This window comes from Tursiops truncatus, chromosome 12, assembly GCF_011762595.2.
Source record: "Tursiops truncatus isolate mTurTru1 chromosome 12, mTurTru1.mat.Y, whole genome shotgun sequence".
Taxonomy (NCBI): domain Eukaryota; kingdom Metazoa; phylum Chordata; class Mammalia; order Artiodactyla; family Delphinidae; genus Tursiops; species Tursiops truncatus.
In genome coordinates, this window is record NC_047045.1 from 67908057 (window position 1) to 67935137 (window position 27081).

Genomic DNA, 27081 nt, shown 5'->3' on the forward strand with positions numbered 1-27081 from the left:
TTTGGTACGCGGGCCTCTCACTGTTGTGGCCTCTCCCGCTGCGGAGCACAGGCTCCGGATGCGCAGGCTCAGCGGCCATGGCTCACGGGCCCAGCCGCTCTGCGGCATGTGGGATCCTCCCGGACCGGGGCACAAACCCGTGTCACCTGCATCGGCAGGCGGACTCTCAACCACTGTGCCCCCAGGGAAGCCCTATTCCACTCAATTTTGATGTGAACCTAAAACTGCTCTAAAAAAATAAAGTCTATTTTTAGGCTGCTAAAAGAATCATGATATTGAAAATGTGCACTGCATTGTAACCTATGGATTCACAAGTAAATGAATCTAAAGACTTACAAATCATCATCTTGATGCTTTCATGAAGTTCATCATCCAGCTCTACCCCTCCATGATAAAGAAGTTACTTTTTTTCATTTTTCGGCCACGCAGCTTGTGGGATCTTAGGTCCCTGAACAAGGATTGAACCCAGGCCCACAGCAGTGAAAGCGCTGAGTCCTAACCACCGGACCACCAGGGAACTCCCAGAAGTTACATTTTTTTAAGTTTACTGAAGTTTTCTTTTTTTTTTTTTTTACGTTTTAAACATACATGAAAGACTTTACGATTTAGTAAATGTTAGTTGTCCTATCCGGGCATGTAGTAAGGGCAATATGGAAGGTAACCTTGGCTTCTACTCAAAGTGATCCAAAGCCCCTGAGAACTTCTGCTGTCCTATTTTCCAAACATCTGAATAACACAATGGGATATTTTATCACCTAATAATATCAAAGTGGCACAGTTTATTAGAATTAACATTTATTTCACATATATTCCCTATCCCCATTTTATCAAGAAATTGGCTCAGAGAACACAGGACTAGCATAGATGTACGGACCTCAGATGGGCTCCTTCCAATCTTTTTGAAAAGGAATAGCAAACCCTTCCTATTTCCATACTCCTAACTCCAAACTAAAACCACCCCTTCTGTACTACATAAGATGTTCTTAGGCTAGCTTGGTAGCCAGCGCCTCTGTGATATGAGTGCTGGGAGAGGCCTGGGAAATAATCAAACTGTTATTTACTTAGTTTGAATACAGCAACTTTTAAACAACTTCCCTAGGCTTCCCAAGTTGTATCAAAGGATTCTCCATTGTAACAGTGTTTCCAAATGTGTTCGATCCTAGGAAATACTGCTGTGGTTGTCTGTCTGCTGGGTGATCTCACATCAACTTTTTTGTGTCTTTTTTCTCCTCATATCAATCATCCTTTTATCCATTAAATCACTGCAGTGATTCTCGTGTTTTTGATTAGAACATATTTTTACTTACTCTTTCAATCATCTGTCAATGGTATATAATTAACACTCCACAAGCTGCAAGTAACTGCCCAAATACTGTCTAAGCTCACTGAAGATTTTATTCAAAGTTCATGCTCTCTGGTTTATACTTAATTGCTGATGATGACACTTGGAAAGAATAAAAGAAGGATGACTAAAAATCACCCTATTTTATAATCCTAATTACATACTAAAGGAAATCAGTATTACCATAAATTTAGTATAGACTTATATGAAGACCAGTATGACAGCAATAAAATAAATCAACTTGTGAATAAACATATAATTGAAAATATAAACCATAATAATAAAGTATGAATTCTTTAGGTTCCTGGTGCTATTTTCAAATGCATCTCTTTTATATCATGAAAGAGAACAAGTAGACTGTGAGGATAAAAGGATGTTTTGCAGGATAGCATATTTTAGACTTTCTCTTTAGCAACTGCCAGAAAAAAATTTTTAAATGTTCCAATTTTGTGCTTTGAAGTATGTTATGAGAGTGAACAAATCCAACTTAATAAAATGTATTATCACTTCATTCAATGAAAAGGATTGAGACTTGAATTTTCCCAAGTTAATTCTTTTAAAACTCATTATTTCATTTAGGATTGGTTTCCCTTAGATGTGTAGTGACGAGATGAGAGTAATAGTGAGTTACTGCAGTAATTGTTTGGGTCTCCATGTTTCTTGAGATCCCAGTTTGCGACAAGAGGTTCCACATTTTCTTAGACTCTGACTAGTCTTTGATGTAACTTGACTGTGAAAGACTGACTTGTCTCACAAGCTGGCATCTCTAAAAATATACAGGCATCCTAAGTTTTTATCCTTCTCTCATAATATCCAATATTGAGTCTTTCTTCTTCTCAAATGGACATCTGCCAGTCATTTGTTGTTTTCCCAGAAAACTGGCTCCCAAAAAACGCAGTAACAAAATCATCAGGACGCTCTTCTTTGTCAGGTCACATCCTATTTCATTACACACTGTAGGACTGCATTGTTCCTCTAGAGCCAGAACTTTCCCAGGTCAGAGCCCGGCTCAAAATGAAATATCTGAAGCACAGTCCAATGGAGAGGACAGCTCACTGAGTGAACAGAAAAGTACAGGAATAAAGGGAGAACCTCTTTTTAAACACACACATACATACACACACACACACACACACACACACACACACACACACGAATAAACCTTTCCTGAAAAACCTACCTGCCTACATGCTTCACAATCTGGTTCCAGTAAGACCATTTTTCTACTTCCGTATTTCCAAGCCCCATGATTTTTTCTTACAAATCACCCCCCGAATTATAACCTTCTCTTTATTAAGTGGCCTTCAGCACAAATGACTAGTGCCTTGATCTCTTCAAGACTGTATAACCATACAAAGGACAGCACTAAGACAGTCCAAGAACCTACAGGTGGTTCACTCTCTCTAGACGACAGCAAGAGGAGGAATCATCACCTCATACCCTCGGGCTCTCCGTAAAAGTTAGCGTCTTCTTCAAATGGAAATATATTTATGCAGCACTCAAATGCTTAAGAACACCCTTCCTTTTCCAGCCTCCATCTACATTTAATATCTCAGAATTGGCCCTCGATAAAGTCTAAATAATAGTTTAAGTGCCCCCATGGCCTATCGTCAAGCACATTATTGGGACATCAGGGCTCCCACACGAACTAAAGTGAGATCAAAAATTAGTGAACTGGACAAATTCTTTTATTACGACACCGTAGGTTTTTTTGTTTGTTTGTTTGTTTTCTTGCGGTACGGGGGCCTCTCACTGCTGTGGCCTCTCCCGTTGCGGAGCACAGGCTCCGGACGCGCAGGCTCAGCGGCCATGGCTCATGGGCCCAGCCGCTCCGCGGCATGTGGGATCTTCCCGGACTGGGGCACGAACCCGCGTCCCCTGCACCGGCAGGTGGACTCTCAACCACTGCGCGACCAGGGAAGCCCGACACCGTAGTTTTTTATTCTCTCCTAGTTCCTCACAAAATCCTGTGTACTTCCTCAGAGACTAAAAGTGTGACTAGAGTTAAATCTATAATAAGCTACTTTCCATAGTGGTTACAAGGATTCCACAGTCAGAGTGCCCACTCAGAAAATGATAACCTTTGTTTCAGTAACATATAGTTATTAACTTTCAGTTATTGTCTGATACATCACTTCTACATACAGTGCCACTTGTTCTATGAAATATGCCCCCATCTAGGTACCCACCTTCTTTCCTATTCATTATGTGGATTAATAAGCAATCTGTGCAGGCAAATTAAAAGAAGAGAGTTTTCTCATGGACACTAAAGACAAGCTAGATCTAAATTAAGAATATTTCTCCAAACTGTGATTAAGATGCAACAAAACCCATGCAGGTACTGTCTAGATAATATTCTTAAAAGTAATACACCTGGGGCTTCCCTGGTGGCGCAGTGGTTGAGAGTCCGCCTGCCGATGCAGGGGACACGGGTTTGTGCCCAGGTCCAGGAAGACCCCACACGCCGCGAAGCGGCTGGGCCCGTGAGCCATGGCTGCTGAGGCTGTGCGTCCGGAGCCTGTGCTCCGCAGCGGGAGAGGCCACAACAGTGAGAGGCCTGCGTACCGCCAAAAAAATAAAAATAAAAAAAAAAAGTAATACACCTGCATGGACGTACCTCCCAACATTCTATATCTGCACTTTCAATTAACAGAAAACATAAATTGAAGAAAAGGTTAATTTATATTAAAGTGGTAACCATTTGAGCTAAACTTAGTATCAGTATGGCATGTCATTTCTATGGCCAAAAAGTGGGAAGTAGAAAAGGTTCGAATAACTGGCACAGGTTTGAATAACTGGTACAGGTGTGAATAACAGCGTGTCCACCAGCAATATATTTGCTTTATTTTTATGATTAAAGTCATTATACTCGAGATTTCTGGGCTCCTGGGACCAAGACTGCAATAATAATATGCTAATTCAAAGCCAATATGTATCCTATGCAAAATACACATACTTCAAACTATTGACAAATGCAGTAGGATTTTCTGCATAGAAGTTTTCACATACACGTCTTTCATCTGTTTCATTTAACTGTGTTTGTATGGAACTGCCCAAATCGGGAACCAGACTCTCCGTGTGTTACAGTACGTATGCCCACCACTACTTACCATTTTAGGTACAAACTCTTTAGGCTGAAATACAAGCCCTCAGACAACATACCCCAACCTTTCTAACTTTTTCACCAACATTCACTTAATATGCATTTTGTGCTGCCCTCAAATCAGATGCTTTTCTGAAAACACTCTTGGCACTTTCCCAGGTTGGTGCCTGTCAACATCAAGGCCTATCTAAAGCGTCTCCTCCCAGGTAGCCTCTCTGGATATCCCCAGCCAGGGGTGATTTTGCACCTTAATACTTCATACATGCCTCCCTTGTGGTACTTAACCTGCTTCTTTTAATTATGGCTTCCTTTGCATAGTTCTTTCCCTCAATATAGTAAAGTGTCAAAGTTTTGATGATGACACACAGGGGCAGAAGAAAGCTTCTGGCAGTGAGGATTATGTTCACTATCTTGATTGTAGTGATAGTCTCACAGGTGTAAACAGTTTGAAACCGTGCCCCATAGGGTTAAGAGAAACTGGTGATTACCAGAAATTGTTGAGCTTGTCTTAAAGAACAGCAGGTAAGGGAACCGCTTGTTAAAAACCCCTCTGCTTATAACCTGCCTTCACTGACCAAGCTCGCCTTAATTATTATTTAAGTTTAGTTTATTAAAAAAAAGTTTTGATGATGAGAATAGTGAAACACTCTTCTTTATATTTTATACTCTATTTATACTTTATTTCATATTCCCATATATCTTACACGTGCCAGGACCTCCAAAATTATATATGTTAAAATAGGTTTGTATTATATTATTAGACATTCCTGCTCTGTTCCAGTTGTAAGTCTCAGCAAACATGTCTAGGCCTTTTCTGTAAAACGTTTCTAAGCCAGTTGGCAAGAGGGTATATTCTGAAGAGTAACTGAAGATAAGTAATTCTTTTTGAGGATTCATTAAAAAAAAAAAAATAGCCTGGAGTAAATTCCAGAAATGAATAGCCTGATCCCTAAAGAAATTAATAAAATAAAAATGAAAACTACATAATAAGAGGTCTAGCTGAAGGAGTTAGGGATATTTAGCCTGGAGAAAAGAATACTTACGGTGAACATGATCGCTATCTTTAAATAATGGTAAGATTGTCATGCAAGTTGATAAGCAAACTTGCTCTGGATAGCGGCAGAGGGCTCAACTGCTGATAAATTGAAGTGTCCAAGAGTGGAAAAGGCCTCCCTAAGAAAGGAAGAGGTGTGTAAGCAGAGACCAAATGCAGGCAGTCCTTGGTGATTTGTCCTGAGTGATTTCTACTTGCTCAGTTGGGGATTTAATGATGGTTTTCTCTAATCCTGAAATGCTATGAAAGACTTCACATTGCAAAGTGTCCTGTCACCACTTGGCAAATCAATACATCAGATCCTACCCTTAAGGAAATTAACCAGCATAATTCAAATTAGGCACTTTAAGGGATGCCCTAAATAAGTCATCACTGCAGTACCACACATTGTATCAGAGTGACAGGAAGAGGTAAAATTTCCCACAAAACACTAAACTGATACTGAAGATGCAGCCTGTTCAAAACCAAGATCTGACCTGTCTGGAAAAAAGCACAAGGAGAGGTTCCATTGAATAAGGACGGAGGCCACTTGCATATTCCAAAAGAGTCTCAAAATCCCATTTCCCCATGCCTACCCGTCTCATTGCCTCATTTTTCAGAAATACTTACATGTCAGACATAAGAACAGTAGTCTGATTTACACAATTTTGTGGCATATTATAAAAATTTTTTATGAAACTTAAACCAAAACCAGTTGGCTTAAAGGAGATGACAAATGTTAAATATACTGTTAGACACTGACTGCTTTTACAGCTATAAGAAAGGTTACAATAATCACAGCAAGCTTCAAAGCCAGGAAAACTTTGTTATTAATTTCAAAATGTCTTGTATTTACTTCTCATTGTTCCCATTCTATATAACCCAAAAGAATATAGGAAAAGAAAGACAAATTATGAGGACAATGTCTTCACAATATAAGTTCCTGAGATTATTAGCTAGAACGTAAAATTTTTTCCAGATCAGCTATTAATATCCATCATACCTATTTTCAGACACTATTAGGTTTAACATTAGTAAATTCTCACCAAACATGGACAAAAGTCAACTGATGACCGAACGAACTTGGAGTTTATCCATTTAAAAATCTAATCTCCACACAGCATCCCATTATTTGCTATATTCTACACTGTCAGGTGATTTATTTTTAAAGGTCATTTTGAATATTCTCAGCCACTTGGCCCATTTTAAAAGCTACACTTGATTAAATTTGGGCAACAAGTTCATCGTAAATATTAGTGAGGTCATCTGAAGAAGTAAACAGATTACAAATTCAAAAACAAATGTCTTTGGACTCCTTTTCTTTTGCTTCACATGGGTATAACTATCTCGACATTTTTACACATGTGCATTAGTGACCTACGCAAAATTTAGATGCATCGGGGATATTACAGCAAGCTATGGAGCTACTGACCATGATCTTTCTGAAAACAGTTACATATGCCTGTGATAAACTGCATCAATAGCAGTCAATTATCTCAAGAACACTCTACTAACCCTTGTCACAAATGTATTGCTGTGCATCAGATTTTTTTTCAACAATTGAATTATTCTCAAAACTTAGTGTTGCTTCACATCCTAAAAATAGTTCCAGTTCTCTCCTGTTACCCTGCTCTGTTCCCAGGAGGCAGGGCAGTGCTATAAACAATGCTTCATTTTTTACAGATGAAGAAACAGTGAAATATAACAGAGGTACAGTCACTTGGCCTGAATCATTCTGAAAATCAATAATGAGGCAAGCAATAGACTAGTGGGGATCAGGGTTTCCCATCAGCCACTCTGGTGTCCTCTGCACCCCTGGCGTGGGCTCTGATGAGCACACCCTCTCGATGTGGGCACAAGAGATATTTGAAATCCCCATTTTACCCCCCAAAATCTCTATTTCTCCCAAAGAGAATTAATTCAATGTTTCTAACTCTGGATTTTTCCCTTGCTTAGAGAAATGGGGATTATTCAAAATGTAAGCATCAGGAGAAAAAAGAAGAATAAAGTTTGATAATTGTTCCTTGCATAATGAGAAGCTGAACTTCCCATGACCTGTCCATAAAGTCTCAGGGCCAGCCATCAGGATTGTCCCATGGGCCACTACTGAGTTGCAACGCCAGATTTCATCACTAGCTTCAAATGAGAGGAAAAGATTCACCCCCAGCCTTTGCTTCTTCATTTTTCTCTGCCTCCATAGGGCAAGCGTCTTCAAAGGAGGAAAGGAATATATACAGTACTCTCTCTTTTCTGCTAATTCATCCAAGCAGGCCCACCAAGAAACAACTCTTCCTCACACCCCACCCTCCTGAGCAATGACCATCCTCACACTGCTTTCCTTTTCAGAGCACCCTGAACAAAAGACATCCAAAGAAAACTGTCCTGTACAGAAGAATCCCAGTTCAACTCTAAACTTCTCTGTCCAACTGTAGGAAAAAAATACCTCAAGATGACTCCATCTGTGCCCTGGCTATAAAAACAAAACGGGAAGTGCAGAGCCCAAGGAGGCGCTGACTATGGCTTCAAGAAGTGTCTGTGATCGCAGCGTGGATCGGTGAGGCAGCTGTTTCCTGGAGAACTTCTCTACAAAACCGAAGAAGCAGTTAAGGGTGAGCAGACTGATGGACTGGGTGTGTGGGAGAGCAGGACTTCATGCCCTGTGTGGTTCTGATGACCCCTTCTCTTACACTGGGTCAAATGTCTTTTCTCACCATGTAGACAGTAAGCTTCTTGAGAATTATGACTTTAAGCATTCACCAAACATCTATTGTGTGCCTACTGCATACCACGCACTGTGTTTACCACACTTTTGTAAAAGTGTAAACCATCCTAACCCACTAGAAATTTTATAACAAAAATTATCAGTTAAAAACTGAAAAATTCATTTAAATAAGATTAAAAATACACATTCCAAATATAATTTGTGGTCATCGCTTCACTTTAGCAAGCTTAGCAATGCATTTTACAATATGTGTCATTTGTAAACCATCTTTTTTTCCTCCCCATAAAAAAATAGCCAGGACCTAATTCTACAGGTATGAAGAGGGGAAATGCTGAACCATAAAGAGGAACTTTTTAAAAAAAATTAATGCTATGGGGAATTCCCTGGCAGTCCAGTGGTTAGGACTCCGTGCTCTCACTGCTGAGGGCCCAGGTTCAATTCCTGATAGGGGAACTAAGATCCCACAAGCCGTGCGGCACAGCCAAAATACAAAAAACCAGAAAAACTAATGCTATAATATTTAGTCATATAAAAACAGTACCTCTTCAAAAACTACCTTACTAAGAAAAAAAAATATATATATATAATAAATGGGATATTTTCATTATTGATTTAGTAAGATTTTGCAATGCTTCTATAACTGTTATTTGGGTTGAGAGACCCAATTAAAAAGTAGAAATTCCTAAAAACACTAGAAAGCAGTACAGTGGCTGAATATGCCATAAAAAGTTTCTAAATTAGTCCACTAGAATGTAAACGCCATGAGGACAGGGAATTTTTTTTTTCACTATTTTGTTCACTGATGAATCCCCAGTATCTAGAATAGCACTTTTTCCAGAGTAGGTGCTTAATAAGTTTTTGTTGAATTAATAAGTGTTTGTTTAAAAGTCAGCAGTCCCACATATACACTACCAAATGTAAAATCGATAGCTAGTGGGAAGCAGCCGCATGGCACAGGGAGATCAGCTGGTGCTTTGTGACCACCTAGAGGGGTGGGATAGGGAGGGAGGGAGATGCAAGAGGGAACAGATATGGGGACATATGTGTATGTATAGCTGATCCACTTTGTTATAAAGTAGAAGCTAACACACCATTGTAAAGCAATTATACTCCAATAAAGATGTTTAAAAAAACAAACAATAAAAGTCAGCAGTCCCATGAACAGTTTAGCTGGTCTCCTAAGAAAGCCCAAGGCCCCAGGGGTAAATACTGACTCTCTGGCTCTTGCAATTTACCTAGAAGTTCAAGTTGGGTAATTCCAGCCTCAAAGCCTATTTTTAGACCAAAAACTCCAGAAGGATGATCCACAGAGAATCAGAGAATTTAGTTCACTTCACTAGTGTAGCACTGGCTGAGCTAAAGGAAAAACACCCCGAACTTTAATTGCTATTTGCATTTGTTAACTATTGAAAAACAAGTGCCTTCTGACTTCATTTCTTAAACCATTTCAATCAAATGTAAGTCTTTTATTGTCATTTCTTTTGATCTCACCTTTTCTTAATAGTAATCATAGCTACCAGGTATCAAATGTTTACTGTGTGCTCATTGAGATTGGTATACACATTCTCATAAAAATTTCACAGTGGCCCTTAAACAGATATTATCATCCTCATTTTGTAACCTCGGAAAGGTAACCGACCTTCATAAATTCTCCCAGCTGGTCATGGAGCTGGAATTCACCCAGTTCTGTGTGACTTCAAACCAGGCTCTTAACCCCTAGGGCTACCTGCGTTTCCCACTGGCAGATGTGCATAAACTGTTGTGGAGAACATTGTGCTAAGGGATAAAATCGTTGACGATTTTTTTAATTTTTGAAATAATTTTGATGTGTAAACAATTGCTTATGCTGCATGGAATGGTGAAAAGACCAAACGTTTCTGGAACCAAATGGCCCTGAGTTCAAATCCTGCTTCACCACCAACTATCAGAGTGTTCTTGCAAAAACCACTTAACCTTTCTGAGTCTCCCTTTCCTTAAGTGTAACCATGAATATGGCAACAAATCTTCTCGGGTTTGTTACTGGAGAGTGCCTGGTCTGAAGCCTGCACAGACTAAGTGCCCTTCAAGCCTAAATTCCTTTCCTTCTAACGGATTTGCTAAATTGGCACTGTGGTGATTTTTTTAAGTGTTTAGTTCATCCTTGTAATACCATAATCACTGAATATAATGACACTGCATTCTCTATAACTACAAAGTAGAATTTATAAACTGATAAAATATGAGTTGGAAGAGGCTCTAGAGGCCATCTGTTCCCATCCTTTCCATTTCCAAGTCAAGTCCAGAGAGTTTAAAACGACCTGTTTCCAAGTTTTGACGGAAAGTTAATTGCAAAGACACAACTAGACCTTACGTCCTCCGCCCCCGACTCCCACTATACCCCCCCATTTTTGCCTCACATTACACAGGCATGGCAACGCATGTCACTGTCAGACAATTAAGCAGTATAAAATAACCTCAGTTTAATTGCATCCAATTAACAAGCCCAATTAGTGTTTCACATGTACACTATTAAACTAGTTGTCTGGCTTCCAAAAGAAATAAAACATGTTTCAAATGAATGTAGCATTTTAGTGAACAAAGCTGCTTCCAATTTAAATTACCTTTCCTATCATCTTCTTTTTATAGAATTAGACCTAATCTCCATTTTAAAAGAAATACTTCCTGCGACTATGAGGATGAGAATTACTATGCTGTATTTTACGTATCAAAATTTTCTTTCTCACGGAATACATATGATTTTCTAAGATTAGTATATGTGTGTGTTCACGTGCACACACGTGCCCATACACACATGCATGCCTACAGATCCCCAAGCAAATACAAATGAGGGTGTGTCTACATTTACCTACTGCCTAGTTTCAAAAGTCCCATCTATTTGTTAAGCTTCTGAAATTAAGTGAATCTGCCACAATGCAAATAATAAGAGCTTCAGTGAGCTCCTGCTTTCTTTTTCAGAGAAAACGAAACCACCAAATAAATCTTTGTCAAAAAAACACTGCTTTTCAAATCCACTGCAGTAGGCTATCTGTCCAGTATTGTCGTGCGTTAGGCACAATTGGGTATCAGATAAAAGCAGCATTCTAATGAACCATGAAATGAATCATCTCTTCATTTCTTAAATATTTATACCTAAAAACACAAATACCTTGTAATTCTAAGTATAACCATTTTTATAAGTTGGTGTTTGATGGTCAACTTTCACTATTATATTTATGAGTGTTTTCTGGAGTAAAAAGTTTTGTAGTAGCACTGTACTTGTAATGCAGCACTGTACTTAAAATTTCGTTCAGAGTGACAATCTGCCATATCTATTTGGCCATGTTTATCAAAATATTTTAATCACTCTTGTTACTATTTTATAAGGTGCTTTAAATATGTCCATTAACAGGATGAAAGAATTCCTATTGCTAGGCACTAGTATCAATCTACTACCAAGTAGAAGTAAGAGAGTAGTTACTTCTCTTTTGGGCGTTACAGGAATTTTACTGCCTCTTAGCTACCAAGATATCCAACTCACATACCCTTTTTTAAAATTATTTATTTATTTATTTGGCTGCGCCGGGTCTTAGTTGCAGTATCCCCTATACCCTTATAATCTTTCTAAAACATACATATTATAGCAACACTCTTCTGCTCAAAAACCTTAAGTGAAATCCAGCTTTCTTAGGAGGGCTATACAGCCTCACAGGATCTGGAACCAATATGCCCTCCCAGGCTCACCTTGTTCTTTCCCTCCCGTAACTTTAACTATTCCCCACGACTTCAGATCAAATTATGCTGGGGCCCTCCCTTCCCTTTTTTTTTTTTTTTTTTTTTGCGGTACGTGGGCCTCTCACTGTTGTGGCCTCTCCCATTGCGGAGCACAGGCTCCGGACGCGCAGGCTCAGCGGCCATGGCTCACGGGCCCAGCCGCTCCGCGGCATGTGGGATCCTCCCGGACCAGGGCACGAACCCGTGTCCCCTGCATCGGCAGGCGGACTCTCAACCACTGCACCACCAAGGAAGCCCCTCTCCCTTCCCTTTTTGCTCACTGAAATTCTACTCAACTTTCAAAGGCCCCCAATCAAAAAAATCACGTCTTCCCATAAAGACTTTCTAATCTTTCTTGCTGGAAAAAAATATGCCTTCATTTATACACTGCTTTCACTTGTTTTTTGGGGGGTTTTTTTTGTTTGTTTTTTTGCTGTAGCTATATGATTCCATTTATTTAACATTATTAATGTGAAGAAATTACACAGATGGAGAACAAATTAATTATTGTCTAGATTTAGGGATGGTGGGGAGAAAGGAGATAGGTATGATCTATATCCACACCTCCTCAAGGCAGCACAAGGAACATCTTTTAGTTCTGTTTCTTGACAGCAGGGTAGCTACATGAATCTATACCTGTGGTAACAAGACATAGGAGTATACACATGCCATATAACAATATCAATTTCTTTGCTTTGGTATAATACTCTCATTCTAGAAGGCAGCCACTGGGAAAAAAACCATGTGAAGAGTACATAGGACCTGTCTGCAGTACTTTTATAACCTTCTGTGACTCTGTAATTAGTTCAAATAAAATCACTAGTAAGTTTTAATAAAGTTTACTTAGAAGCCATATGCCTTCTCTAGACTGTAAAATTCTTGCAGTCAGGGATCTTTGTCCTTTTATTCTGTCAGTTACTCATTCTGACGCCCAGTATGACTCCACAGCTCAGGCTTGGGATTACTACATACCCTTTCTGCCACCTAAATAGAATTTTCTACATTATATAAATTTTAAAACAGGGAGAAAATAGTTAAATGATACAGCTGACAAAATGGAATATTAGTCCAAGGCTGCATAAAGGAATGCTGTATTTCAAGAACCTCTTTTTCTCTATTCTTTGCCTTCATACTCTTTCGTATGTATTACACTGATTCCTCATCATATGGAAAGTAAAAAAAATCACATCCAAATTTCTCTAAACTTTCTGATATTTGCAAAAATGTAGACAAATTATCTGGGGAATTGACTGTTTTAGTAGCTATTTAGAATCATACGGACCCAGCTCATGCAGGGCTCTAGAGATTAATCGGTTACTTCTCACAGTGACCTTGGAGAGACTTTTGAATTTGCAGTTATTCATTAACTGAATCAATGATGCTGGACAATTTGGTTAACTGGAGCCCCAAATAATTACTTTTTAAAACAAATTATTTATTCCTAAAAAAAATTATCTGCAAATAATTATACAACTAAACCCCTCAAACTAATGTCAGCACATAAAATCATAACAAATTTCCAGGGAGGTCATTTATGTGGAAGCATTGTGAAAAGACACATGCTATACATAAGCCTCCTCCAGCTTCTAGGCCCTGCCCCCCAAATTCCCTCTCCAATGATCAGTCTCTAACATGGCTAAGAGTAGGGTCATCACCTGCCCTGATGTGCCAAGGACAGTCTCCATTTATGCCAAGTTAGATAATGATTCATGTGGTCAACATGCCCACAGGCTCTGGCCTCACCTTGGCATTACCTCTCTTGTTATGTGCCCTCCAGCCCCACTGGCTTGCTTTCAACTCCTCAAAACACTGTATATCCCCCAACCTCGGCGCATTTGCATCGTTTCTTCTTTGTACAATATGCTCCCTCTCCCCACCTACCTTTTTCTTCTCTTATTTATCCTGCAGTCTCAGCCCAAACATCACCTCCTCAGAGAGACCTCTTCCTCACTCCCAGACAGGGGTGGTAGACCCCTTGTTATACACTCCTTTACATTTCTTCCATAGTACTTATAACAAACCTCATGATTGCTATCTGTCAGCCCCACTAGATTACAAGCTCTTTTTCTGGTCTGGGTCATCATTATACCTTTGGTGTCTAGCACAAGGCCTGACCCATAGTAAATACTGGTTGAATGAATGGACGAATAAATTGCATTGATCAAGACAACGAGGGCACCTGTCATAATACTCTGAAGAAAGGGCTAAGATTAGAAGTGACAAGTCAAAAATGCTGGACATCCCTGAGTACTTCCTGACCTTACATCCAGCCATCTTGTGACCGAAGGGGTAGGTCAAACCCCACCTGCTTTCTGCCCAGAATTGTCTTAAGGCACACAAACATCATTTCCATCGTTTCTCTCCAAAGCACTTTCTTCAAATATGTCAAATGGTCAGACTCCAAATTTGTAACTGTTAGGAAATCTAACATTATGGACACTTGTGGGATAGATCACACATCACAGTTAACACTCCACATGATGGGTAATGGGAGTATATGTCAAGATTAGCAGCACATTATTTGGCCCAGGACAATAGTGACACAAAATATCAAGCAGTTCTGATCCTATTCGAAATGCAGTGTTTAAGACGGTATAGTCCTATATCTAACTTCATGCTAGTAGCCATGATCCACCTCAGAGAAACCAAAGATTGCACAGACCAAGTAAGCTGTGTCCTCTCCTTGTAAACAAAGACCTGGGTGTTGCTTCACAGGAATAGACAAAATGCTGAAATATTTTTTCCAAATTATTTAGAGCCATCTCATAGCTACAAATACTGATTTATAACCTCCTTTTTGTTAGAGTTGCCATAAATAGCATATAGAAAGCAATGCTTTTGATTGTGATCAAATATCAGGAACAAACAGAAAATTACATCACTTACAAAATTTGCTTCAAACAAGCACAATCTTGTTTTCATAAAGTTTTCCCATTTTCCCCCCATCTTCTGTGTTCACCCACAACTTCAAACTTTGAGAAGACTCACTGGAACATTCACTATAGTTTTACTCAAGATTAATGAAGGCTCTGCCCCTGTGGTTACAGCAAAGCCACACACATGGTCTGAAGTTCCTTATGAAATCTGAAGTCCACTGAGTTGAGTTAGAAAACTGCCTCTGCTCCTTTTTATAATATCACTTAAAAAGGTGCAATACTTACCTACCAAGTTTTAGCCAAAATATGGATTCACAATGAATTCATATATAAATACATTAACCAGAAGCATATCACTGTAATTGTCAGGTGGAGATTTAAATTGTAATTGTCAGGTGGAGATTTAAATTGCAAACCATTTCTCCTACAGGTCTACTGCATAGACCTACAGAGAGTTCCATTGATGTTGACTATGAACCAAACATGAAAACAGTGTTTATTTGTGATAGACATAGGTGATTAGTTTGATCCACCACCATCTACCCAGTTGATCTTAGCCACATTCCCCTTATTATAATAATTACCACATCAGGTATTAAATTATCCCCTGTCTTAATGGATTACACTTTCCACGCCAAATAACATTTTCTATAAGTCTTTAAAGCTACTTTCCGTATGTTGAAGCTTTCTGATTAATTTCAGCTAATTACTGATAACTCAAAAATCTAAAACCAACACAGATAGAGTACATGTTATTTATTGTTGCTACTTGTTGAAATAAGTCCTGCTTCAAAAAACAAAACTGGTAAATTCTTAAAGATTCTTCATTTGAGACTGAATCAGCGTAAAAGATTCAGCCTAATTTTTTGAACAGTGACAAAGGGCCAAAAGCTCAAGCAGACACATGTACCATTATTCCACAAGGAACACCTGCATACACATTGTCTCTGTTTTGGTTTCATAGTAACAAGAACATTTGTAAACACATCTCATGTAAACGGAGCCTGATCAATCAAAAGATTCTTCCGGCTAATCTTTCAATGTAGTCAAATAGCACGATTTCATTATGTGATAATATATACATAGTAAATTCACTTTTACATTCCATGTTTAAGAGAAATATAGACATGTTTTATCTATTCTAATGGTATTTTTCCAAAGACCTCCACAAGGATCTAACCAGTTAAAAATCACTTATATCTTAATTTGTAATATCATTAATATATTACCATTCTCAACATTGTCCCCAAATCAATTTCACATCAGTTTAATCATAAATACCCTTACATAAATAAAAGCAGTCTCTAATAAAGCCAACCACATAAAATACAATCACCATCACAGAAATATAGTCTCCAACAAGCAGATTTTGCTTTATACCTGACCTATGTTCAAAGCAAGAAACTCAGACAATTTTCAAAAGATTCACCATTGTAATATAACATTTTTCTGTATATAAGAAATATACTGCATTTCAAACCTAGTGGTCAAAAGGATTATGACACTTGAAGCACACTATCATTAAGGCGAGTTGGTAAATCCCATTCACCTCAAAATGAAAATGCACAGTTTTCATCTGGTACCATGACTTCTTGGTTTCCACAGGAATTTTGTCTGAATAATGAAAATGATATGCATTTTACTCACGTGGAGGGCATTTCTGTCTTGATAAACTATTTGGCCTATATCCTAAAAATCAAAACCAATCTACTCATTACACAATTTCTTGGTTAAAATTTTGCTTTGGCACTCTTATAAGGTGAAAAAGCACAGGACATTTGCAAATTCTGATATATGTATGTGATATGAATATAATATATATAATATATACTACACATAATATATATGCACATATTTTTTAAAACTTGATTTCCTCAAGGACAAATATCACCAAATATTACTATATCACTAGAGGAAATGTTTCTAATAAAGTTAAACTGACTTTTTCTAGGAGGACAGATCATTGCAAATTTAATTAAAATGTATCTTATTAATATTTCAAGTAATTTCTGGGCTTGATTATGCACTACAGAAGAAACAACTGTACTGAAGAGAAAAATCAATAGCCCTTGACTAGGGCTCTGAGCATGCTAGAAAAACACAGTTCTCTTGTGACTTACCCAGGTCTAGCCTTTGGGGATGGGGGAGGGTACCAATATTAATTTGGAAGTAGACTGAATTATTTTTAAAATGGCAAAAAAAAAGGAAGGAGAAAAATCAGTTCAAATTTTCCACTATAATGAAAGTACCGGAAACGAGCCTTTTTATGTTCATTTTAGGCCTAAGTAACTGTGCAGAGAGTAAGGCTTTTGCAATGTCAGTTGCACACTCCGCTTCCTGTGCGAATTCTAAACCATTACAGGTGTCCTAAACCCTCCAGCGAAACCTATCTGTTATCAGGGGAATCCTCCGGTCCCCTCAAAGCCATCCCCACTGCCCCCTACCCCGCACGTATTATTGCCCATCTCCTCCGAGTGCCTTTATTAAGGACCCTCTCTCTTCTCTGCACTCCCGAGGTTAAAGTACCCACTTTTCTTCGGTGTAGCATGTAAAAGCTTTCCCATTAGAGAGGACTAGTTCCTGCGGTCCTTTTTACTTAGATGCTTTCAAGTCAGACAAGAGAAGAGCCACTTGAAGAAAACCCTCCTTCCCCCCTCCTTTTCCCCCACTGGAGCCACGTCCCTGAAGGACAACACCGAGGGACACTTCCTGACCTTCTATCCCCTCACCCAGTTTGGGCTTGGAGGGCTGGGGTCGCATTTTCTCGTGTCCTCTGCTGCACTGGATGTGTTATGTAAGAGGGACAGGACACGGGAGGCACATGCGTAAAAAGCGCACCGATCTGTGATAACAGCTGGGCTGGCAGAGCAGATCTGGAGTCTCCCCCACCAAATACGACAGACACCACACACACATCCCCACCCCCATCCCCACCCCCACCCCCCGCCCAGCAGTGTTTTCCTGTCTCACCCCTACCAGTACCAGACGCTCAGAATGGAAAGGCGGGGGGAGGGGTGAAGGGAGGTGAGAGAGGAGGAGGAGCAGCGGCAGCACATCTGCTTTGATAGCAGCCGGCAGAGCCGCCGCGGCAGAGAGCCCCTCGTTAACCCCCTTCCTGTGGCTGCACCACGTCATGGAACATTCCCGGAACGGGCCAACGTTCCACCCACTTCAGGGAACAGACATAAAGGCGCAGACCCAGCTCCCCACAGTGCACAGCCCAAACACACATGTCCCTTCCCGGTCCCCGGGCAGACGCACAGAGGAACACGCATGCAAACCGCCCCCACCCGTCTCCGCGCGCCCCCGGGCAGCCCGCCGCGCAGGGAGCCGTTCTGCGGCCGGTGCACCCGCAAGCCGAGGGCGCCTCCGCCTGAACCTTCCATCGAGTCAGTCCCCTCCTTCCTCGCTTCCTTCCTTCTCTCGTTCCTTCCTTCCTTCCTCGCTCGCGAGGAGAAAGGAGTCGCCGAAATGCCAACAGCCGGCTCCTGCGCTGCGCACGCTGGGCCGCAGGCCGGCGGCCCGGCCCTCGCGCCGCCCGGCCGCCCGCCCCCGGCCAGCGCCGCGCGGCCCCCTCCCCCGCTACCTGAAGACTGGCGGCCGGCGGCCGCGGCAGCCGCAGCGGTGGCCCGGCGGTGCACGCCGGTGCACGTCCCTCATTAGTAACCAGGCACATTCCTGCCTCCAGCGCTCCCGCGCCGCCCCCCTCCTCCCCCCACCCAGGACCTTACGCAAAGCAGCGTCCCCTCATCTGCATAGCTCCTCGGCCAGGGTATTCCCCGCATTTCCCAACGCGCCGGACCCCCCTCCCGAGGTCTCCCCCATCCCCGCCCCCTCCGACCCTCACCCTCTGGACGCCCGCCCGAAGCCGGGGGCGCGCGGCGGGAGGGGCCGTGGGGTCAGGCGGAGGCGATTTCGTGTAAAGTGAAACGAGCTCCTAATGCTAAAGGAGACAGGAAAAACACCGCGCCGAGGCCACTTACCGAGCCGAGGAACCTAGATTCCCGCCGCTCTGCTCGCCCGAATGGTCTGTCCACGCACCCCAAGGCTGCACCCAGCACCCCAAAGTCGAGACGTGCAGGAATATGGTTAACTGGCCGGGAGACCCTCCAAGTTGCTCCGGGCTCCCGGGAGCTTCAACGTCCAGGACACAACTTGGCCAAGACTTGTGCCACAGTCACCGAAGATGTTCCTGTGGAGACCCTCCTCCGGCGGGGAGAGACAGCGCTCGGCGGCGCCCCGCTCGCCTCCTCTCCACCCCCTCACCTCCAGCCCACCTCCCGCCGGCCGCCAGCCTCCGGGCCGCGAGCCCCTCGGGCGGCTGTCAGCTCCCGGCCGCCGCCGGGTGACAGGGGCGGGAGGAGGGCGCGACGCGGCGGCCCGAGCCCAAGCGGGCGAGGGGGATCCTCGCAGCAGCAGCGGCGGCCGCTCACCTGGAAAGTCACCGCTGAGAAGAAGGAGGAGGAGGACGGTGAGGAGGAGGAGGAAGAGGAGGGAGAGGAGGAGGGGGAGGAAACCCCCCTGGTGCCCTTGTTCTCGCTGCCGCGGCGGCCGCTCCTCGCCAAGGCTGAGCGTGTCTGGTGGGGGGTGTCTGGTAGCATTTCCTTAAGGACAGAGGGAGGGCGGGCGCGGAGGGAGGGAAGCGATCCCGACCGCCTGCCCAGGCTCCTCTTCCCTTTATTTATTTTTCTGACACGGTACGGAGATGGGCCCGGGGCAGGGGCCACCGGGCTCAGGAGGGAGCCGCGAGGCCCGGGCCGCAGTAGTCTGCGTGCGGGAGCCGCAGCGGCCGCCTCCCCTCCCGGTCTGTGGACGCACCGGGTTATTCCTGGCAGCGCCTCCCCGAACAGAAGTTACTAGGAGGAGTGCGCGGCGAGGGCGGGCGGGGGGAGAGGCGGAGGGAGGGAGGGAGGGAGGGAGGGAGGAAGAGGGAGAGACTCAGCCAGCGACGTCATCGGATCCCCCAGCGCGTCCCAGGGAGGGAGGCTGAACCAGAAAAACCAGTCTGGAGCCGGCGAACAGAGAGGGTTGAGCGGCGTGCGGGGAGACTGGGGAGGGAGGCGACCGGGAGGGCAGGGCCGGGCCCTGCCAAGGCCGCTCCGGGCGGGAAGATCGCGGCCGCGCTCCCGCTCGCTCCGGTCGGGGATCTCCCCGGAGAGCCGGTCTCTACTTGTCTTGCAAAAAAAAAAACCTTGGGCGTCTTTAGGAGCCTGAGAATTTCCTTTAGGGATGTGGAAACCTCCTCCCCCCACCCCCATCTTCCCTATTCCCCAGATGATAGTTCCCTGTCTCGAAGACACACGGAATTATAGAATAATTAGTATTGTCTTTATGATTTTGTCCGGGTACCTCTGATTCCTTTCCTCTCCCTCGCCCCCGCCTCTACTCACATTTATGCTATCGGTCAAGAAAAACAAAATCAGACTGTAGCTCCTGGCTGCATTTCTGGAGCTTTGCAAAGTGTTTTAGTAGCCCTTCCCTTGCCCCTGCGGAAGCACGAACTTTTCACGCGCTCGAAATGCCCCCATTGCCTTCCCCGGGGTCACTCCTCAGGGCTCCCTGGGCGCACCCAGTTCGGGGAACGCGGCCCGCCCTCGCCGGGGTATTCAAATCGGCTTGGGCAGCGGCGCGGGGAGCAGCTGCCGGTTTCCTGGTGGGCCGCGCTGGGACCTGGGGCGAGCAGCCGCCTCCAGCCTGCGCGCTTCCCTTCCTCCGAAGGGACGCGAGTGAAATCACACCCAGAGCGGGGAGAGCGCGGCCAGGGGGCGGGGGAATCCCAGGCGAGTGGGGCCGGGGCGCTGGGCTTCCTCCCCGGCCCGGCGACACCCGGGGGACACCGGGGCTCCCTCGAGCCGCTAGCCTGCCTGTGTGGACTCGTGTGCACCCTTGGGGGAGGTTCCCGGGAGGCCGCGGCGGCCGGACCGCGGTGAGGGGCCGCGGGGCCGAGCGGACGCCCTGAGCGCCGCGTCCGGGTGGTCTCCGGGCCGGGCGGGGACTGCGCGCCGCCCCTGCCGGGCGCCCAAGTAGCAGAGCCGAGCGGAGCCGAGTGCCCGGGCGCCGCGGGCCGAAACGGCCCTCCCCACCCAGCGGCCGCGCCGCCGCCCTGCCCCGGGCGGAGTAAACAAGAGACGCGCAAGATTTGACCTGGCGCGACCCGGATTTCTGGCCGGGGTTCCCCCTGAGCAGGTGACTCCGTGGGAGGGGTGGAAATTAGTCTCTGGAATTCCGGGCCAAAGACATTCACTGTGGTTCTGCTTTTAAGGCAGGTATTTCACCGACAACTGCGGAATGTTTTGCGTCTCAAGTTTCAGATTTCGCGGAAAGGGACCAAATGTCAAGGCATATCAAATATTCCCTTCCCTTTTCATTAAAAGCGAGTGCATTAAAAGGACAGCCCCTTTAATGACTGCGAGAATAGCACTGCCGGTTTCGTTTTTGTTTTGTTTTCATTTCGACCTATAATCAGTGTATTTCTGAGGTGCCCGAGCAATGGCGACATAGCCGTGAAGGGCGACTCTGCAAAATAAACCGGTGATACATTTTTTTTATCGATACTTTTTTTTCAAAGGAGAAAAATCTGAACTATTTGAAATAAGCTGCACTGTGTCCTTTGAGATTGATCTCATTTAACTTCAGGGCCTACTTCCACTTAAGCGGCTTCTCCTTTCATTGTATAAGTTCTTTAATATTCAGCCTTTCTTGACTTGAAGCAATTAATAAAAACTCCCCCCTCATCATTTTCTCTTAAATGTACGCCATTGCATTTTTAAAACGTCCACTTAAAACGCAAAACGTGATTTTCGAACATTTTTTTCACTTCCAAACCCACCTGCTACATACTCCCAGAGCCCATTTTATTTAATTGCTTAATAGAGAAGATTAAGCACTTTCTTTAAGAATCCAATTTCCCTTCAGCACACACAGCAGCAGCTGCCCAAGCTCCCAGAAACTGAGCAAGGAAGGTAGCAAGCAGCGTTTTGCTTCACAAGAATAAATATTAGTTGAAATCTTAAATGCCTATTTTAAAGGACTAGATTAAGTGGTATAATGTGAATATTAGGATATTTAGGTAATTCGTTTAAATATTTTTTTTTAAAAAAGCAAATAGACATCAGTTTTGATGACCTAAGACCCCTAAAGACAGTCATGAGTCAAACTTTGATTCTTACTGCCTTGTTCCAAAATCATCAAGCACTAAAGAAAGATAGCCTGAATTGAGTTGAAGCCCAAGTAAAAATATTTATGAATATGTGTAAACTAGGTGACATCCCCTCTGCTAGGAAGAATCACTGTCTTTAAATAAAGGCATCCCTGTCTCCAGCCCCTAATGCTGACACATGTCTGTCTAGTTGCTTATATTTAAGGGCAATATGGTAACAGAAAAACTCCTCTCCCCAGAAAACTTCTGTAGTCAAAACCAAAACTGGCATTGGTAAACTGTGCACTCAGCCCTAAGGAGATCTATGGAAAGTGAGGTTGGCTGGAGCATAGCTGACCCCATCTAGGCACCCATATGGAGTATCACAACAAGGTAGGAACTTTCTTTTCATTACTTGTCTTTCTTATTACTTCTCAGTTTCAAAGGAAAGGGAAATCTGGTAATCTGGATTATGAGATATTAAGAAATTAAAATAATTAATGTCCACATGGCAGTATGGAATTTTTACAGAGTCAGAAATCGCTTCGAACTGACAGCACTTTCATTCAAAAAGTATGCATTGAGTGCCTACTATGTGCTGAAGATACTTAAGATACATCAGTGAACACATGAAAGATCTCTGCTTGTATCCTAGTGGGGGGAAAGGAGATGGAGGAGGAACAGGATAGAAAATAGCCATAAGAAATAAATGGTAGAGAACTTCGGAAGATAAAAAGAATTACAGGGAAAAACAAAAATAGGGTAAAGGATATGTGTGGGGTGGGGGGGGTGTTTCTGTATTAAATAGGAATGTCAGAATAGGACTCATTGAGAAGTGACATTCCTGCCAAGACTTGAAGGAAATGATTTAGCAGTGGACAGACCTGGAGTAAAGAACTTTTCAGGTAGAGAGACCAGCTAAGATAAAGCTCTAAGACCAGAGCAAGCCTGGCATGTTTGTGGACCTTAAAGAAACAGTGTGATGGGAACAGATGTGACAGCCAGTGAATAGAACAGCCTCCCAGGCCACTGTAAGGACTTTTCTCATTCAGGAAAAAGCTTGAAAAAGGACAGATTTATGGCCATTGCCACCCAATCCCACTGAACCTGAACCTTTGTGGGCCCAGGAATCTGCATTTTAACAGATAATGCAGTTGACACTTATCCATTCTAAAGCTTGAGACCTGCTGCCACAGAGCACGGAAGCTGATACACCCAGGCAGGAGAACTGGGTACCAGGAGCCATTGTACCTAAAGCTTCCAGAACCAGGCAAGGCCATGTTATTAATCAGGACTCTTTCAGTTGGCAAGTTTCAATCCTCAACTCAAATTAGCTTAATGAAAGGGACTTCACTGACTCACACAACTAGAATTTCACGGACTAAATTCCAACTCAGTGGGATCCTGAGGCTCAAATGCTGTTACCCTGGTTCAGTCATTTCTCCTGTCACAGCTCTTTGTGTCTCTCTGCTTCATTTCTCTCTTCAGACAAACATTCTGCAGGGTGGTGGCAGCAGTCCCAGATTATTGTTTTCCTAGGTTAACAACCCCAGTAGGAAAAGACCTTCCCAGATAGCTCAGGCAGCCTTAGTAGTCAAGTCCTTGCACCTAAACCAATCACTGAGCTCTGGGTGATGGGATGATCTGATTGGTCATATCTTTCCCTGGAGTGGGGATGTGGTCCTCATGGAAAGACAAGTTCCCAAAGGAAAGAAGAGGAGTTAGGTATCGGGGGTTGGAGGTGTCCACTAGTTTCCTTAAGTCTTTGGCCTTGGTTTCTCTATTTTTTTAAGTAAGGAAGTGGGTCAAGATGATGTGGCTGACTCCTTATGACTATACATTCTATATAAATCTCTGTAATAAATACCTCCAGAAAACTGTGCAAAATGAATTAACTGGCATGCCATTCCCTCAGATAAATCTATAAAAAAGGTTTGCGATACTGGCAGCTATTAACGTTGCAAAACTGGACTATACTTCCCTTATTTAAACGAAATGTGTTCCTGGAACAAGTGGTGGCTGAACACCACAACCACGTTCCAACTCTGTTTCTACTCGCCTCCAGATTATGTGAGTTTAAGTACGCTTCTTCCTCTCAGCATCCAATAATCGTGGCCTCTTGATTTCTTTGTGGCCACCTGGGGTACAGAGCAAGGAATCTTGCTCTACACAAATGTATCTGTAAAATGCCAGACCCTGTTTGGCATGAGCATACAATTTTTTTTTCTAATAATATGGCCCTATTTGGGGAAACTACTCCAAATCAGAAAGGATGTGGAAACTATGATGTAGTTCAAACTCTGGGCAGCCTCTGAATGAAATGCTATTTTCTTTAGAATTATAGTAGCTGCCTTCAACATTATGAGGTATATAACTAGTATTTAATATGTCCTATAAATGTCTTCAGTGTTCTTCAGGGTAATTGGGATCTCAAAAGATTTGGTTAGGATCCAAACACATACACATTCTGTATTTTAGCTCAGTGTTATTTTTTTTTAATGAAAATGCCACACATCAAAAAGTGTTTACTTTGTTGGACAAACCAAATCGGTTCTCAAAAGATGACCGTCGCTTATGAAAAGTAATTATTCAGTAGCTCTAAAACAAACCACCTGAATGCTTATGACCAAGAAGGAAGTCAGACTGTATCTACTATTTACATTAGACACCAGTTTCGTAATCACTGACTTGTGTGAAAACTGGTGCAGAAATTCTGTAAACTCTTTGCTGTTTTTGATACCTGCTTTTTGTTCTGTTTTGTAAAAATGATAAACTTCAGAAAATAAAATGTAAGCGTTGAATAAAAAATATATATATATCCATAAAATACTAAAGGGGTACCTGCTATGGGATTCTGATGAATAAATGGATTATAGCCTTGGGTCTTAATAAAGAGGCATGATTTAGAACTGCCTTCTAATGGATCTCCCACTTCCTACTCATCTGCTTTAATTGGTATATGGAGCAAAATTAAGCAGAATCATGATTTGTGTGGTGTGAAGAAGACTTAGGCCTCCAAAAATTAGTTGAAGAAAAGAATCTTGAGGGAGAATCAGCCTGTCTGTTGAATTGTTACTAGGATACAAGCCACTGTAATGCAGACCAGTCTCTTTATCCCACTATAACCTCCTTTGGTTGGGGAGTGGAAGGAGGGGGTGGTAATTAAGGGCAAATCAGCTAAAGCCAGACTTATTGAGTGAGACACAAGGTGGCATCTGTTAGGATGAAGGATAAAGCTCTGATCCTCCTGCCTTTTGCAGGGTGGGTGGAGCCCAGAGATATCCAACCAACCACATGTCACCCCACACTCCAGAGTTTCTCTAGGTATATTCCAAAGATCACCTGTAGCAATGTTTCTTGAAATGCCTATTTAAAAGTCTGGGCTGTCCCCTAAAGTTACAAATCAGAATCCTCAATGTTAGGCCTGGGAAACTCCTAAGTGAATAAGATTCCCCTGACTCCTATTCTCATTTAAGCTTGAGAACCACTGCTTTACACTTTACCCCTAAGACTGATCTGGGGCTGGCTGGCTGCCTGAGAACCCCCTTCTCCCCTCTTTATCACATTCCTCAGGTTTCATGTGATCCCTTTTGACAAGTTGGCCCTTTTTATTCTTCAAAGACATTCTCTTGGATCTTATTTTAACCAGATTTCATCTTTGTAAAAATATGTTAGAAAAGAAAAGGCCCCAGTGAATAAACCAGCCCTGGGGATGGGAAGGATGGAGAGCGGATGAAGGCCTGCTGGAGAACAGAATTAGGAATGTACAGGGGAGAAAAGGGTGAGGGAGAGTTTAGTTGATGGGGATGAACAAGATGCAAACAAACTTTGATGATTTTCTGGTTTAGCTTGGGACTAGCCATGTCCACAGTTTCTGAAAGGGTACTGCACATTTCAGCAGTCCAAGCTGCTAGGGAAACTAGCTTCTTCATTCTTGAGAGCACTCAAGGGCTGCACACATCTGGTCTTTATCCTAAGTTATCCTAAACCAAGTTCAGTGGTTTCTCATGGAAAACCTTCTTGAAGAGTAAAGAACAAAAAAATCAGATTAGGAAACAGTCAGTAGCAGGAGTAGGACTCTGCCCAGGATTACTGAAGCCCAAATGCCCCCTTAGATATAGGGAAACATAGGCTTACAATGCCTCATTAATAATTTAACAACATCAAATTAGACCTTCCCCACTCTACTCTCTTCCATCACCTCCCCACTCCAAAATAAGTCGTAGCTGAAATTCCTTCACTCAACAGTCATCACTTGGGGTTAAGACTTTGCACCTATAGAAATCTTCCATTTCGAGCCAAATACAAATAGTGAGGTCTTAATATCTTAAGCTCTTAATAAGTCATTAACTTCTTATGAGAGATTAATTTATTAAATTGCCTTTCCAGAGTGACAGCTACCTTAGGACGCACACTGATTTATCTTGATAAAGCAAAAATGGGAATGATATTGGGGGTCTGGGTAAGACAGAGAGGCCAAAGCTTGGACAGAACTGCTATGGGCTAAACTAGAGGTCTAGGAATAGGACACAGACTAAAGGGGAAAAGTTGTGGAAATATGAAGTGAGAGAGAGGCAAAGCAGAACAAGGTCTTTGGCACCCACTGAGGATGCCTCTGCTCAGGACCCATGGAGAGGGCACCATGATGATCTGCGCTTCTCAGGGAGCAGTGAGGTGGGTGGCTCTGTCAGCCCAAAGTATATGTCCCACTCTCACCTTGAGCTAGAGGGAGACTTGTCTTGCCTCTCTAGGCCTCCACTTCCTCATCCAAACAACAAAGGGATCCCCTTCTAACCACAGATTCTGAAATTTGAACTCCTGGCAATCCAGCAGGGTCAGAAGGGAGAGAACAGGAAGAGAGGGGAGCAGAAAGGAGAAAAATAGGGGAAAGAGCTTATCAAGGACCTTTGCATTCCTCCCAAGCTATTGAGTGGTTTCTTAGGGCAAAACCTCAATTTCTAGTTCTAAAGAAATTGATATATTTGGGAGGATGGATAAATAATGGGTAAGATGGGATGCAGCAAAAGCAGTTCTAAGAGGGAAGTTTATAGCAATACATTCCTACCTTAAGAAACAAGAAACATCTCAAATAAACAACCTAACCTTACACCTAAAGC

The 27081-nt window shown here is 42.9% G+C and overlaps 2 protein-coding genes across 10 annotated transcripts in view; one reads left to right on the top strand and one right to left on the bottom strand.

Moving 5' to 3' along the window:
* Positions 1–20735, bottom strand: part of HIVEP2 (HIVEP zinc finger 2) — a 194481-nt gene extending 173746 nt beyond the window's left edge. For 3 of the 9 annotated variants that reach the window (XM_073789668.1, XM_033867788.2, XM_033867789.2), the window contains exon 1: positions 18810–18949. The gene's annotated coding sequence lies outside the window, so the exon portion shown is untranslated. Of the gene's footprint in view, positions 1–18809; positions 18950–19259 lie in introns of those variants that run through there. The other 6 variants (XM_073789666.1, XM_073789667.1, XM_033867790.2 and 3 more) reach the window with 4 other exon arrangements.
* Positions 18298–24083, top strand: LOC141275968 (uncharacterized). Its single transcript, XM_073789312.1, has 3 exons — positions 18298–18471; positions 18586–19297; positions 22225–24083. Exons 1-3 carry the CDS (start codon positions 18298–18300, stop codon positions 22260–22262), a joined length of 924 nt encoding a protein of 307 aa, XP_073645413.1. The 3' UTR covers positions 22263–24083.
* Positions 24084–27081: the final 2998 nt, after the last annotated feature.